The sequence below is a fragment of the Neovison vison genome, chromosome 1, assembly GCF_020171115.1.
Source record: "Neovison vison isolate M4711 chromosome 1, ASM_NN_V1, whole genome shotgun sequence".
Lineage (NCBI taxonomy): Eukaryota > Metazoa > Chordata > Mammalia > Carnivora > Mustelidae > Neogale > Neogale vison.
Window position 1 is genome coordinate 248,489,996 of NC_058091.1, and position 17,177 is coordinate 248,507,172.

The following is a 17,177-nucleotide window of genomic DNA, read 5'->3' on the forward strand; positions in this document are numbered from 1 at the left end:
GTGTTTCATTTTGGTTGTTATAGGGGCTTTTCTGTGATTCTGATCCCCAGAATTCCTGGTCACCCGGAATTCCTACGAAGGTTTCTAGAACAAAACAGAGAAAGCCAGCATGTCTCAGGCAACATTGGCATTCTACAAGACAATGTCACCTAGCTGAACATTCCACAGTACATTCATACCACGTGAGCGTGTTTTTCTGCAAATGTTTATTTAGAAAGATTTTTAAGAAATTTCAAGCCATTGTATCTGCTGCAGTTTTCTTTAGGTGAAAAATGTGCAAACAGTCACTATGAAAACCAAGATGCAGGCAACAAGGAGCAAAATCAGACCTATACGACAGTATTTTGAATGCTTTTCTTGTTCCTCTTCCTTTTTCAATAAGGTATCAAAACCAGGCGTGTACATGTCTCCCAACCAAAACCGAAGGTCATTAGGATTTTCCTAAAAAGAAAACAAAAATTATGTAGAATAGGATCAATCAGTAACCAGTGTTACAGACTTACTGACACTGCAGAACTGCTGATTTTTCATCAGCAACGGCTTGCAGCTGAGGAGCCCACCCTCTCTCTGCCTCTCTAGTCTCAGTGAACTTTAAGCCAGCTTTGGGGGTCAGTAGCGCCCTGCTGGGTGCAGAAAGGACACACAGGGAGCTGGGCAAATGCTGGTGATGGCAAAACAGTTCCTCCACCGTACTGCTACCATTTAAACTTCCTGGTCTTAAAAAGCTAGTAAAATAAAATTTGCATGGACTATGCAGAAGGATAGATAATCTTGCAATCCTTGTCTGCTTGACTTGTATCCTTCACATATTTTGTGTCCTCATCAAAGTCAAGTCTAATGCCTACAGTCCTTAGGAAGAACTTCCATAATTCCAGACTCCTCTTACATTCTGCTCCTAATTAGCCCTGGTAACTAAATGTGGGGTTTCCTTTCTCCTTTTTTATTTATAATTTAGAAAAATGGTATTGGCCAAAGGCACTTGGAGGTTTTACAGCCCTTAAGAGGTGAAAAAGTTTCAGAAAATAAGTTAGGGGCTCTGTCTGCTGGTTATGAGATGCACAGGGATGGTGAGGAAAGAAGTTGAATTTATGAAGTATAGATAGAAATTCTAATGAAAACTAAAGCTATGACTTTCAGAAGCATCCCTCAAAAGAGTGCTCATGAGGTCTGCAAAGGTTTTGAGGGAAACTCTATGTGTGGCGGATGGATGGGGAGGGGACAGTCCCCAGGTTCAGTGAAGCAATGCCCCCACTGTATCCCTATTTGCTCTTCTGAAACAGAGCTCGTGGAATTTGCCAACAGAAATATTACTCATTGCCAATGATGTTCAATCTCCTTAGCCTACATCCAAACACTTTTTAAGTGTTTTTGAGCCTTATTTTCCTGTTATTCTATTAGTTAAATTGTAGTGACAATGGCACCGCACTATTTATTGTTCTGACAATCTCTCTTACTTTCTGGAATTTGTGCTTTTTTTCCTGTTACTCCAGACGGAAGAGCCTCCCCACACATGCCAACCATCCGTATCTTTTGGAATTCTATCCATCCTTCCTAAATTACTTTTTTCGTGATGTCTTTTTATAATCCAGTGTGATTTTGTCCTCCTTTTAAGTCTGCAGAGCCCTTTCTATTATTATTACAACATCATCCTCTTCTTTTATTTTGTTCTATAATTATGGTTTTGTTACTCTTATCAGTTAGATGAACTTTTTGATGCAGGGACAGTAATACTCATCTTCATAACCCTTTTGCCATTCAGGTAAATAATAAAGAGTAGAGACGAGCCTCTGTCACACGGTCAAGAAATATTTGTGAAATAGAACAACACATGCTTTCCTAATTGTAGAAAGTGACTTTTTAAGCAGCCTAAGTGTCCATCAAAAGATGAATGGATAAAGATGTGATATATAATGAGATATTATTCAGCCATAAAAAGAAATGAAATCTTGCCATTGGCAAAGACATGGATGGAGCTAGAGAGTAATTTAATGCTAAGCAAAATAAGTCAGAGAAAGACAAATACCGTATGATTCCACTCATGTGGAAATAAGCAAAGGAAAGAGAGCAAATAAGCAAAGGAAAGAGAGAGAGAGAGAGAAAGAGCGAGAGGGGGAGAAAGGGAGAGAGAGAGAGACGCCAAGAAACAGACTCTTAACTAACTATAGAGGACAGAGGGAGGGGAGCTGGGGAATGTGAAAGCCAGATAGAGATTAAGGAGCACACTTTTCATGATGAACCCTGGGTGAATTGTTGAATCACTATATTGTGCACCTGAAACTAATACAACACTGTACTTTAACTACATTGGGATTAAAATAAAAACTTAATTAAAAAAAAAAAAAGAAAGAAAAAGAAAAAAAAAAACTAACTAATTTCTTAGAGGAGCTGACCTTCAGACTCGTGATAAGAACAAAACAAAACAAAACAAAACCAAAAAACCTCCACAAGATTATTGTTGCTATGGGGGAGCATCTGTTATGGAAACTTCTTTGGAAAAGAGGCTACATTAAGGAGGAGATATGTTCAATCTACTAGGACATTAACGAGCCTCAAAGACTCTGGACAAGATATTTCAAGAGTGCACATTCATGATTTTTAAAAGTATCAGATTTTAACAGGACACGATATTGTCTCCCTTGCGACAGAAAAAACTCTTCAGGTGCTTAACGTATGGGACTCAGAGCAGATACACCTTAAATGAAGTGTATGCATAAAAAGTCAGGCCTCCCTGACCTCAGGGCAGGCAGAGGCAAGCCAAAGCTGGGGAGGAATCTGGTCCACTCAGAAAACAGAGGGCCATTCTCCTTGCTTTGCAGGTATTTCTAGATCTTCTATGTGATAGATGACACCAGGGGGAAAAAAAGAAAACAAAGAAAAACTGAAGTTGGGTTTAAGCTGGGTGAATGAGTTCATTGCATACTTTTCCTGTGTTGAAATGTTTTTGTTTTGTTTTGTTACTGAGACACAGGAAAAACGTCCAAAATGTAAATCTGTAATCTTAAATCACTGAGTGGGCTTGGAATACCATGACCCTTGATGAGAACTGCTTTGTCCCATGCCTAAAAGCATCGAATAGTTTTGAATCAATGTAGGTAAGGGAATTCTTGAGTCTTCATGAAATAAATGGTCACAAAACTAGGGGAAAACATACATAATCTGGTAAATCAATTTTCAAAAACCTTTAACCTTCTAGGTAAATCTTTCTGTGTCTCATCATTTCTTTCTCTCTACACCAGAGAGATGACAGTAATTGCTGACATAGTAAAACTAAGAACAAATCCATAGGAGAGAGAAAGGAATGCCAGGAGCCAAAAGGACCTCAACTCTAGAGATCTGGGTCTAGTGAAGAGTACTTGTCACCTTAATATTCATTTTTTTTTAAAAAGGAATATTTGACAGAACTTCTTCATCAATTGAAGGAAGTGATTCTTTGGTTTGAGTACCTTCAGATGCCCAGAAAGGTTTGTGTGCAGGGAATGCCTGTCATATTCCTCAACCGTCCACGAGGGATGCTTTTTTCTTTCTTCCATAGCTTCCTCCAAACTTAGGTCACCATAGAGTGGGTTATTCTTCAGAACTGATGACAAGGATGGTGGGGGATGGTCCACAGCAGCAACGCCCTCTGGCCCGGATCTCCTCATTCGCTGAGCAGAAATGGTCTTCTTTTCTCTCTGTTAGGAGACACAGTGACAAGCCTTCTTTTACCAATGGGCCATGGGCAGCAGAGGATGAAATGCGAAATAATGGCCCCTGAAAATCTGCTGATTCTGCCTGGAAACCCAACAGATGAGGATAATGAATGAGGAAAGGATCCTAGGATCTAGTCTGACCTAGAATCCCTCCATTAATTGAGTGTTTTTCTTTGCATGTGATCTTGTTCAGCTTCAGTGATCATTCATTCAAATGCTCTTTTATAACTACAGAGAAAGAACATTGTTCTTTAATTCAAATAGCAGAATTCTGAACAAAGCCAGTTTTTTCCCAGCTCACTTGCATTGAGATTTAATGACATTTTGCTTCTATTTGTGCATTGCATGACTGATAAAAAATAATATTTAATGTTGCTGTATTAATCCAGCAAAGTCAAGATTAAAAGGCATTTTATAGATATGCCTTGGTTTTCACAAAAACTCTCTCGGGACTCCTATTTCAGACAGCTTGGAGGACAGAACAGCATCGTACTCCTTTATGTGTCTACACACCAGCTGGCTAGTAGATGGCTCTAATATTGACTTTCAGATTTTTAAAAATCTTTTATTATTGAAGCCAAATTTACATGTAGAAAAGTACACATATAAATATATAGCTCAATAAGAGAGAAGACATTACCGGCACACATCCTGTTCCCTTCCAAAACCCTTTCCCTCTCCCTGCCCAAGGGCAACCAGTATCTCAATTTTAACAGCATAGGGTAGTTGTGTTTTTCTTGTGTCTGATTTGACCTTCAGGGTTTTACTTTGGTTGTTTTTGTTTGTTTGTTTTTGTTTTTCTGACTATAAAATTATTATGGAAGTAGAAAAATCTAGCTTTAAAATGTGTTCATTGCTGAATAAAATTAAGAAGAAACAAAAAGCTTACAGATTAATGCCTCAGTTATCATGGGGCATCAAGGAAAAGAGTTCCACATAAGTTAATTTTCAGAAAATTTAGACTTACCATAATGGTGACACATTTCATGAATTTACAGCAATTTTTCAACACACATTTCAATAATATTCAATAATATTCAATACACATGTTTCAATTAATATTCCTCTGAGTCATATTTATGAACATCAAGACACTGATTTGCTCAGCACATATTGGGGTGTATAGGTCACATTAAATATGTATTTAAGTAAGCTAGGTTGTGAACTAATACTACATACAGTTTTCTTCTGAAATGGCTGATAAACAAACAAACAAAAAAAGTATCTAGATCTAACCATTCACATTCTCTTTGACCTTAGTTTTCCCTAATTTTCTTAACCTGTCTATTTTTTACATACTTAGAGGTCAAGTTGAAGATCTTCCCTGAATTTATTACATTGTTGGTCTGCTTAAAATCAATTTATATTCTTCAATACTGAAATTTGCAATGAAATAATACATCATCTTGACTTAGCATTTGTCTTTAAGATGGATAGCCTCATAAAAATGTTTCTGAATTGAGAAAAAACAATTTGATATGAAATTTAGATCATTTCAGCTTAGCATAATTCTGACTCAAGGTTTTTCTTCAAGGCTAGACATCTTTGATCATCTTTGAGAGGGATAATTCTTCAGACATTGACAAATTTGCTTTGTCAGTTTTCTTGCCTGCTAGCCCATTCCTTGAGCTTCTTAAATAAGAAAGCTCTATAAATGAGGAAAATACAGTTTTGGGGGGTCAGGAAAAAAATAACAGAATCTATTAGAATGTATAAAGACCTTGAAAAACTAAAAGGTATAAGATAACAAAATAATTTTAATAACTAATAATTCAGAGCTATAGTCTAAAAGGAATATTCAAGCCCTTAATTCTAAAGCACATTGTTGAAAGTCTGAGGTTATCCCACTATATGATGCCATTTATGTTTTGTGTTGCATGACATTTCATGTCCGAAAGACATGTGAAGAGAAAATTAATAGAATATCTTTGCTAAAGATCTGATGACAGGATAAGAAACAAGGTTCATTTATATTTTGGTAATATTTTTCAAATACCTTAAGAAAGAAAAAAAGCATGTATTTGAGTCTAACTCTTGATACCACATTCTGGATAGATAACATTTATGAAAGAAAAACTCAAAAATAATTCTATTATTTTAGTCATATAAACTCTAAAATAACTTGTATTTTAAAATATTTAAGGAAAGTAATACTTTAAAGTTACCTAGACTTTTCTGTGTTCACTGTTACCTTGTCCATTTATCTTTAATATCTTTTAGTCATTATTTATGTCATTTACATACAAGTAAACTATCATTCAGTAAAAGGAGTGAATCAGAATGCATATTGAGACAAACAAAAATTTAGACTACAGAATTAACAAGCCAATAAAGAAAAAAACCTCTAAAAAATGTACTTCAGGAAAAAAACCTTAATAATAAAAGTAAAGATTAATATGTAAAAAGAAATGCTGAGCAAAAGAAAAGAAAAGAAACAAAGAAAGAGAATTGATAAATCTTTATCTTAGATAAGTCTATCTAACCAAGTATGGATTTTATGGTAAAATAGAGACAATAATTACTAATTTGTGAGTTTTAAAATAAGGGACAATTAAATCACTGGACTGTAAAATCGACAGAGGTATTTTTGATTAGAATATTTTAAGAAATCATGTCAGAGTATAGAAATATTACTAAAAATAGAGAAAGAATATATAGTTTCTAAATCAGTAAAGCAACAGAAAAAAGATAAAGGAAACTTGATCTTAAGACAATAAAACTAGAAGCAAAGAATAGGGGGAACCTCAGGAAAACAGAAAAATTTTAGAAATCATCATGTTAAATGTTAATAAACTAAACCTTCTATTTTAATGACAGAGATTGTCAGATGAGATTTTTAAAATTAAATTATGTAATATTTATAAGAAGAATACCTAAAATATAAGCACTCAAAGAATGAGAGTGAAAGAACATGAGAAGATATACTGGCAAATATAGAGGAAATGAGAGCTCTGTATTGTGGTGATTGGTTGGATACTTAGGAATTTCATTCTCCCTTCCTGAGGATAAAGGATGACTGGTTTTGCCAGTCTGGCTTGAAGTTACAATGGGGCCAGCTCTTTCCTAGTTGGTGATGTATGGATAAAAGTAACAGAAACCACCATGGAACCTGGTCCCTGAAATGTCCCACAGTGTTTTAGGCTTACTTTCCTCATTTCCATTTTTGTGTCACTATGAAGCAAGGATTCTGTGATGGCAGAACTACAGGATGAAAAACTTGATGCTCAGGGTTACTTCTTGGAAAAGAGCTGCTCCTAAAATCCACTTGCCTTTCTCAGACTTTTCATGAGCAAGCAATTTATTTTATTTTGGAGTGCCTGGTGTGGCTCAGTCAATTAAGCGTCCAGCTTTTGATTTTGGCTCAGGTCATGAACTCAGGGTCCTGGGATTGAGCCCAGCTTCAGACTATGAGCTCAGCAGGGAGTGTGCTTAAAGATTCTCTCTCTCCCTCTGCCCCTACCCCTGCGTGCACACACTCTCTCTAATAAATAAACGGATCTTTAAAAAAATATTTTGTTTTTAGTTACTGATATTTTGTGAGGATATGTGTCATCACAGCATAGCCTGCCTTATCCTCTCTAATACAAAAAGTAGTATATCTTAAAATTCCAAATATGGGATGAAAAAATCATGAGCAGCTGGAATGATGGTTATTAATATCTTATAGGAAAAAAAAATTGGCATACATGTCATCTGTCATATTTGGGAACCCAATCACCTGTAGCTCTAGAAGAGATTCTTATAAATAATCAGAACATTTACATATATGTAATGACATTACAATTATCAGAACATTAATATGATAAAAGAAAGAGATGAGATTAGAGATTAGAGAAAGAACCAGACAGTAGGAAAAAAGAAATGAAAGAGAGTAGAGAGGACCTAGAAATTCAATGCCTACTATGTTTCTACTGTTGAAAATCTACTTGTAGACCCAACACTAAAACACAGAATTAATTTAAAAAAAGAAAGCATTGGGCAAAATATGCCTATTGCAATTTCTCAATCAAGTAAAGTGACTCAAGAAAAAGATCACGTTAAGCTGTGCTTTCATAACTCTTATCCTTGAGAGCTTCTACGTGGTTGTCACTGACTCTAAAAATACAGAAATGGAGGCAGAAAACCAAGATATTAAAGCCTTTTGGAGAGTTATGTCTTCAAAGAACTTTGGGTGTGTTCACTAACATAAAAAATTGACTGTTAAGTAGTCAGTCAGGTCAGATAAGATTACATTAATAAATAATTTCCTAAATTCTGTAAGAAATATATGACCAAAGAAATCGCATGCCTATACCTAAAAGCTTTTGAATGTTTAGAATTAACCACAAAACAGAACAAAAGAAAGCAGTGATAATAATCCTAGATTTCTAAATTTCCTTGAGTAGGAGTAAACTTTGAAGCCTATTCTTGAAGAAGGGTCTACTTCTGATGTGGCAAAAGAGAACAGTGAACAAGGGGATGCTTCCTAGAGGGTGGAATCAAGGACTATATAGAACAGTGCCTCAAAAGTTATTCTAAAAAGCAGAACTATGGCCTAATCAATCTTCCACACCTTCAAGGAAGGAGTCCACATAAACTATTCCCATGAGACCTCAGAATTACTTTGGAAGAGTGACTGCCATGTCTCTATTTTATTTATTGATCTATTTATTTTATCTATTATTTATTAAAGGTTTTATTTATTTGTTTTTGTGTGAGAGAGAGTGAGCTGACAAGTGTGGGGGGAGGGGCAGAAGGAGAAGCAGACTCCCTGCAGAGCAGGGAGCCCAACATGGGACTTGATCCTAGGACCCTGGAATCATGTTCTGAGCCAAAGGCAGACACTTAACTGACTGAACCACCCAGGAGCCTGTGACTGCAATGCCTTTAATTTTTCCCATTCAGAAAGGAAGAATTTATAGATACAAAATAAATATTTTTATATAATATATAATAATATTATTATAATCATATATTTATATAATATAAAATATATATTTATAAATATACAAATTTATGCAACTATACATCACATATTTACATAATATGTAAATTATATAAATATGTATTATATAAATATATATGTATATCCTATGTTAATTAACAAAGGATATATGTATATCCTTTTTTATCATATATATACATATATCCTTTTTTAATTAACAAATCATGTATTATTTGCCCCAGGGGTACAGGTCTGTGATTCATCAGTCTACACAATTCACAGCACTCACCATAGCACATACCCTCCCCAGTGTCCATAACCTAGCAAACCTATCCCTTGTCCCCCACCCCCCAGCAACACTCAATTTGTTTCCTAAGATTAAGGGTCTCTTATATATACAATTGTTAGTGGTAGCTGAAGTTATGTTGTGGATACAAACATCTTTGTTTTCCCATTTTCTAGAAGGGTTTGACAATAATAGGAATGATTCATTTTCAAGACTCTCTGGTAGAAGTTGACTACAATACTCAATTGGCCTCGTATTTTTTGATTTTTGTGCAGTTGGGATAGATTTAAAACTACTGATTCCATAGTAAAATGATTATAGATTTATTAACATTTTCTGTTTTTCTTTAAGTTTCCCATGCTATGTGGGAAACTACCCAGTTGCATGTAAAGTTTTCAAATTCCTCTCAAAATTCCTCTCATTATCCATATGTTACATTTCTTAATCGCTGCTATTCTTTTTTTTTGAAATATTTTTTATTTATTTATCTGACAGACAGAGATCACAAGTAGGCAGAGAGGCAGGCAGAGAGAGAGAGGAAGCAGTCTCCCTGCTGAGCAGAGAGCCCGATATGGGGCTCCATCCTAGGACCCTGAGCCAAAGACAGAGGCTTAACCCACTGAGCCACCCAGGCACCCCTCTGCTATTCTTTACTCGTGTTTCCTTTACGTTTCTAGCCCTGTGGATGTCTTTTTTTTTCCTAAGCAGCATTGCCAGAGGTGTTTTCTGTCTTTCTAGCCCTTCCAGAGAAATAGCTTTCAACATCATTCATCTGCTTCATTGTGTATTTGTTTTTTTCTTTTGTACTATGTATTGATTTCTATGTTTTTTAAAATTTTATTTAAATTGCAGTTAACATACAGGGTAGTTTTCCCTACTTCTATCTTCATTGTCTCTTATTACCTCATTAATTTTCTCATTCTGCTTTTATCATGCAAACATATACTTCTATTGTAGTCTCTCAAAAGACCATTTCAGCTTCAGCCAACAATTTTACAAATGTAGCATTTTTCATTTTCATCCTGTTCTACATTTTGTTTTTAAGATTTTATTTATTTATTTGACAGACAGAGATCACAAGTAGGCACAGAGGCTGGCAAAGAGAGAGGTGGGGACACTGAGCAGAGAGCCAGATGCGGGGCTTGATCCCCGGTCCCTGGGATCATGACCTGAGCTGAAAGCAGAGGCTTTAACCCACTGAGCCACCCAGGCACCCACTGTTCTACATTCTTAATTTCCATTATTGTTTCTTTAAAGTGTATGTTTTAGTTTTCTACAACATGTCATTCTTTAACTTTTTGATATTGATATATAAATTTCTAACTAAGTTGATTGTGTTCAAACAGCATGATTCATGTAATACTGAGTCTTTGAAATTTACTTTAGAGTCTAGCACATCCATTTTTTAAATATGCAGTGTATATGTTAAAAATTAATGTTTTCAATTGTTTAGTAAAGATGTCAGTATATATCACTTAATCGAACTTAATTTTATTGCTCAAATCCTTTTTATCTTTAGTAATTGTTTTGTCTGCTTGATAAAAATAACATGTATAAATTTCTCCTTGTAAATATCTCCAGTTTTGCCTTACAAAGATTGAGACTATTAGATGTATGTAAGTTTAGAATTATTATATTTTACTAATGATACCTATTTTTATTCATTTCATAGCAATCCTCTGTATCTAACAAAGTCTTTTACCTAAAATCCATTTTGTCTGCCATATATATATTTATTATGAAATATGATTTAAATGTTCTAGTCTTAGGAGCACAAAGATTTATCAATATTTAGATATAAACCTAATGAACTTTATGAAAACTTCAATGTGGAGAATTATAAGACATCATCGAAGGGCCATAGGAAGTACTGAAGAAATGAAAAAGATGCATCATCTTTTGAATTGGGAGAATCAAGATCATAAAGATTAGCATTTTCCCCCAATTTGATCTGTACATGCAATAAAATTGCTTTCATAATCATAATGCAAATATGGCATTTTATTTATCTATTACTATAAAATTACTATATCTATAAAAAATTAATTATTTATTATCTATTACTCAGTACAAACAAATTTGTGGTCCCCAATGACTACAGTATTTCTGTTTCTGAAGTACTAGAATGGCTATCTTTATAAAACACAGATTGGATTGCACGATCTTCTTGCTTAAAAATTTTACCAGGCCCTCAAAATTTTCAGGATAAAATTTAAAATCTCAGACAACAAATCCCGAGCTTTTGTGGTCTGACCCAGGCCTCTCATGAATTTGATTTCCTGCCTATCTCTCCACCTACCCAGGACTCTGGAGTCCCATACAAGCTTTTGTAACACTGACGGTGTCCTTCATAAAGACTTCAGCGCCAGAGGCATTTGGGTCTGGTCTGAGAACAGTACAGTGGGACAATTTTGGTGTTGTTTCTGGCCGAACACTGTCTAAGGCTAAATTCCAGACCCCACTGGAGATTTTGTAAACTGCATAAATTTAGACTAACTTGATACATCATGTTCTGATACTTGCACGTAAACCCCTGAGCAACAGAACAATGCCCTTCAGTCTACTTCCTAGATAATAATTTAAGTGCCTCAAAGGTTCTATAGCATTTCCCCAAATACAGGATTAAAAATGGGAGAGTATAGTGTATGCAGGGCTGTTCTTTTCAGAATAGTAAGTGGAGGATTAGGAATAGAGACATTTTTAGAGAAGGCATGATGGATCTCATGGACCTGTCCAGAGCCAGATTGCTAAAATGTACAATTATAGCCTCAAAACAAAAACAACAGCCAAAAAACAAACAAAACAAAAGAAAACACAGCCCAAAAACACCCAAAAGAAAAAAACTGAGATAGAAGAGACGTTAAAATTTACAGGGAAAAGTTAGCTATTAAGACTTAAACAAACAAACAAACAAACAAACAGCAAGGAAAGTTGATTAAGGAATAAACCCAGGAAATAACACTGTCTAGAAATCTAGAAATCAAGGGAAGAGCAATCTCTTGTCCTTGGCCTTTTGGTCCAGCTCACAGGTTTAGCACCAAATGCTCCTGGAAACCAGGACAAGATAAAATAAAGAGATTCGTCTGAAAAGATTACAAAGTCTAACTGCTAATCAAAAAAAAGGAGGGGGGGGGACACTACAATATCTGAAAAAACATATTTTATCACTTAAACTAAAAAAAAAAAAAGTTTGCCTTTTCCTTTTATTATCTCATTTTATACAGGGATTGGCAGAAATATTTGGAATACAATTCCAAATGCCTTCATCAGATACATGCCCAAATTATTTTAACAACCAGAAACATTAGATTTTGGCGAACGTTTGTTCATTGCACTGAGATGAAATTTACGGTGAAACTTCTTTACTCCTCTAGTGAAAGAATTTAAGAAAAGTATAAATACAGTGAGATCAGGAAATACATGCTCGTTCTCTCTCCTTGCAAACTCCAGTGACCTGTGTGTTTGCACAGCGTGGAATCCAGTATCTGGGGCTGCTGGCAAGCATGAGAACGAGGGCTCACTTTTCTATATGCCCAGAATTGCCTCTGCATATAAAAATGGTTGACAGAACTTCTTCTGGAAATGGAATGTGAATTTTTAAAGAAGCTTTGAGAGATAAATCATGGATAGAAATATGATGCATGTATTGAGGAATTCAACTTCACATTTGAGTTATAGGATATGAGTTTTAACTGCTGAGTTACCACTAATATTGAAGGCAATGGTTGGAGGCTAAGTCCTTTGACAGTCTCTGAGGTGGTCTGAAGCCCAAACACCAGGCATCTGGGTGGTACAAGACCCCGGGATAAACTGACACAACTCTGAAGTCTGTGTGGATTTCGTGTGAATATAAAATCTACTGCCTGAGTTATGGTTTGACAGATGTATTTACTATATTCCCTAATACCACCGCCCCCCCATCCGCACTATAAATTAAAAAATGCAAGTAGTATTATCTACTGTTTTTCAAAAAATCTAAGGAAAGGATAATTTCAACACAATTTGGAATACTGTCAAATAATAAAAATAATACACATTTCTTAAACTTTTATAGGAAACTTTTTCTCTCAGTTTTTTTTACCTCATATTATTTTTATTTGTTCTCAATTTTAAACAGATATGTAAAATTAATATTATACTAATTTTTCAAGTAGATACATTGAGGCATAAACAAAATAAAGGCGATAATACATGTCTCTTAAAGGGGCTTACTGTGAATTTGAGGCAAGAAACCAAGTTTCTGGGGTGCCTGGGTGGCTCAGTTGGTTAAGTGTCTGCCTTTGGCTCAGGTCATGATCCCAGGGTCCTGGGATTGAGCCCCATGTCGGGCTCCCTACTCCCTGGGAAGCCTGCTTCTCCCTCCCCGCCCCCACTCCTGCTCTCTCTGTCACTCTGCCACATGTGCACTCTAATAAATAAAATATTAAAAAGAAAAAGGAAATCAAGTTTCTCATCCCTTTATTCAATGCTCTTCCCATTGGCTTAATGTATCCCCAACAGAATGAGGACTTTAAATGAAGAACTTTTGACAGCTGCCACCTTACGCATGCCTAACACCTCAATATACCAGGTACACTCACTATAGTCACTTAAAACTTTCATATATCTTTTTATTTTAGATTTATATTTTAGCCAACAAATATACTATTCCTGAATTTTAAGTTCAGCCATGGAAAGAAGAATTACTTCTTCTAGTAATAAATATAAATCGTACCTAGTCCTAATTTGGGTCATGCCTAACAAACTATCAGAATTTATAAGATTTATTACCCCCCATACTATGCATCATTTCAACAGTAAGTTGGCCTTTATTCTGTCATTTAACATTTTTTTTAAGAGTAAAAGGAATCCTAAATTTAGTAAGTTTATATACAGTTTACACTTACCAATAACATATCTAAAGACACAAGAAGCAGATTTTTACCTTGGGTGAATACTTCAGCTCATCAGGGCCTACCTGTTGAAGGAGATTCCCCTTAAAAATTGGATGCATTTTATTGAGGTTTAGGAACAACATTCAACAGAGCTTTAAACTGTAAAGATTCCCATGAAGGAAATAGGTCAACTCCAGTACCAAACAAAAGACGTTAGACTGATGTGTTCCAAGCTCAAAGGAATTTACTGGATACGTTTTCTTTTGACTAAACTTCATAGCCTAGAAGGGCCAAGGTTTTCTGAATTGATTTTTGAATCATCCTGTTCCATGATATTAACAACATGGAAGGAAAAGGAGGAATTTCACCACATTTAAGTTAAAATAGGAAAACCATAACCGAAAAGGTGTATACAGGGTTGGTAGGGGGGAGAGTTTTAAAAATTACAAAGGGGAAGGATGTGAAATATTTTACAACGGCAGTTGTCCTAACAGGCTGCCTGATGAGGGAAATAAATTAAAACCCTTATAGGTGGAGGAAACACTTACATAATCATTTGAGTGTACTTGGTTTTGAATGATCTCATGATAAAGGTCCCGAGGAGCCCACAAACACACCACAAAGGAGTCACTTTACACCAGGACTCATGAGTAGCAACTGTTTCTTAAAAGAAAACAAATTTCTGTTCAGGGAATTTGAACCACTCCAAAGGGTTTAATGACTTGCAGGGGTTTGTAGGTCAGTCACATCTGTTCTGAAATGAAATGCTTCTTCCTGTTTCTAAATTGACTAACCCTTAACCCCATTAGCCTCCACATCTCAAAACAGAGATGATTCCTGTTTCATGGGCTGTCCAACAGTCAGGGCCCTTATGTTTATTCCAGCACATGGAACTCATCAGCTTTATTCTTCTTGTTCCGTCAGCAAAGTGAAGGAAGGTGCAAAAGAAGAAAGCAACAAATAAAGTCTGCATGGGGTTTGACAATTCTGATCATTACGTCGTGTATCTGTGGAAAAGAAGAGTATCTAAGACAAGAGCCAGCACCTTTCCAAGGAGGAGAGCTCCTCCTATTTTCCTTTCCTGAAGTCATTAGATAACCATTGTTGTGCTGAGTGTTCTCTGCATGAAATGAAAGGGAGTCAGTCTAAGAGGGGCAAAAGGGAGTTCCCTGGTTGCCTCAGAGGCCATGTATGAGTCCCCAGTGTGAGCGTGGGCTGCTTTGTGCGTAGAATACACCAGAAGATAGAGGTATGGCTGTTCCCCAGAGTCTAATTCGCAAATGTAAAAGTGGTTTGAAAAATCCTGAAGAAAAGAAGTAAAATGAAAAGTAGGCACTAAAATGAGGACAGGCCAAAAAGCAAATGCTTAGAGGAAAATGAATGGTAGGGGGAACTCACATATTTTATAAAGTGATAAGAGACTTTCCTGATGCTAAGGAAGAAAGACCTTTTTTATGTGGCAGGCATGAGCTGCTACCTTGTGCCATGTTCCCTACAGACTTTATGAAATGGTAGCTAGGGAGAAAGAAACGAGTCCCGCCCCACGTGCTTCATCTCCCGGATTTTACCTGTGAGTACACAAGGTTTTGCCAGTGCTGCGCAGCGGGGTAATTCCCCCCCGGAAACCTCGCCAGGCTGGCTTGAAGAAGAGCTGAGCTCCTCATGAAAGACTTCACGTCGAGCTGCAGGAATTTGTCAGGATGGTTGTTGTTTGGCAAAACGGAGAGATCCATGTTCCCCTTCTTCTGCGGCGGAAAACAAAGGAAGTGAGGCTGCTCTTGCCAGACTGGTCCATTATTAATGAGCCCGAGGACGCTCCAACTGGCATCTGAAACCAGGTCTCTCAGCTATACTGGGAGCCACTCTTGAAATAATATATCAACACACAAGAACAATGCAGCATGCTGCCTTGCCTTTCACACCACACACACACACACACACACACCCCTCTGCATTCACGGTGCTTAAATGGGACAGATAGGGCTACACTCATCAAATTTAACAAAATGCCAAAATTCTCTATGTAGCACTAAACGTTTCTCTGTACAGCATCGGAAAGGGCAGTTCAAGAGGAACTATTCTCTGGATAAAGGAGACTGCCAGCATTTCCGTGTCACAGTCCATAATTGGAGACCATGAAATATCACCTGTAAGGGAGCGATTACTTAGTTTTTCTCTCTGAACGTCGCGGAGCTCACCAGCGGGCTTGGCCCCGGCCCATGCAGTCTCCCACGTGACATGCAGGATCTTGTTTCTTCTCCTGTTTGGACTCCCAGAGTATCAGGCTCGTGTGAAACCTGACCATGTTTAGGTTGTCAGCTTTGGTCTGAACCGAGAAATGGCAAGAATTTGCTATAGGGTTTGCCATGGTAGTTTAGGCCCCCAGTCTACTGCCTTGACCCAATCATGAGCTGAAGTTCCCCTGACTCTCTCCAGAGCTACATAATCTCCTTCGGTGTGTTTTGCTGTGCATACAGTACACTTGGAACCAGAGGGGATCATGGCTGCTGGGTTTGGATGAGGTGCTGTCCTAAGTGAACCCATCTGCGGTTCAGAGAGCCAAGGTGGGAGTGAGGCTGTGGACTGTGTACGAAGCCAGGGAGTAGTGATGACTTTAATGGAGATAAGCTCACACATTTCAAGCTATTCTCTCCTGGGCAACCCATAGTTCTCATTGGGAAAGTATGGATTTCCACCTAGAAGAAGAGGAAAACTTCCCACTGTGAGAAGGCAAAGGATAGACATATCAGCTGTTTGAAAAAGACATAGGTTGTTTGTTACGTGTGCACCTCTGCAAACCCATCTGATTCAGCAGGAAGTTTTCTCTTCCAGGGGTAAATGGGGTCACATATGGAAGGTATCAGCACCAGATTTCAGAAGAGTGCCATATAGCTTACAAGCAGCAGCAGCCAGAATGTTCTCAAATCAAGCAAGGCACTAGAGAGTACTTACCTTCTTTATAGCGATAAACATGGGGGAGTTAAGAAAAAAAAAAATCATGTCCTACTTACAGTTGGGAAACTGGATTAAACAATCAACGTTTTCTGTAATAATTATTTTTTGGTCCCAAAGTCTTTCACGGTCTTATAATCTTTCCACACACACACATTTGAGGGGGGGCTAACAAGACCTTTCCTGGAGAAAGTAAGAGGTCCTTCCTAATGACAGTTAACAACAAAACAGTTAAATCACAAGAATCCAGTGTATTACGAGCATGCACAAGCACTGGGTACTTTCTGGATTCTCCTGGCAGCTGCCAGACTCCATCTAATGAATAAATATTTCTCAGGCTGTTTGCTTTTCCTAAAAGATTCTTCAGGGAATAACACACATCTTCAAGAAGAACCTTACTTCTCTTTGGCTTTCTGTATTGGCAAGTGGAGACAAAGAACCCAGATCCAAAT

General features: G+C 36.9%; 1 protein-coding gene across 1 annotated transcript; it reads right to left on the reverse strand.

Annotated features, from left to right (window-relative positions):
* Positions 1-261: 261 nt before the first annotated feature.
* Positions 262-15,506, reverse strand: MINAR2 (membrane integral NOTCH2 associated receptor 2). Its single transcript, XM_044240833.1, has 3 exons — positions 15,342-15,506; positions 3,444-3,671; positions 262-441 (listed from the first exon to the last, which is right to left on the reverse strand). The coding sequence occupies exons 1-3, from the start codon at positions 15,504-15,506 to the stop codon at positions 262-264; spliced, it is 573 nt and encodes a 190-aa protein (XP_044096768.1).
* Positions 15,507-17,177: the final 1,671 nt, after the last annotated feature.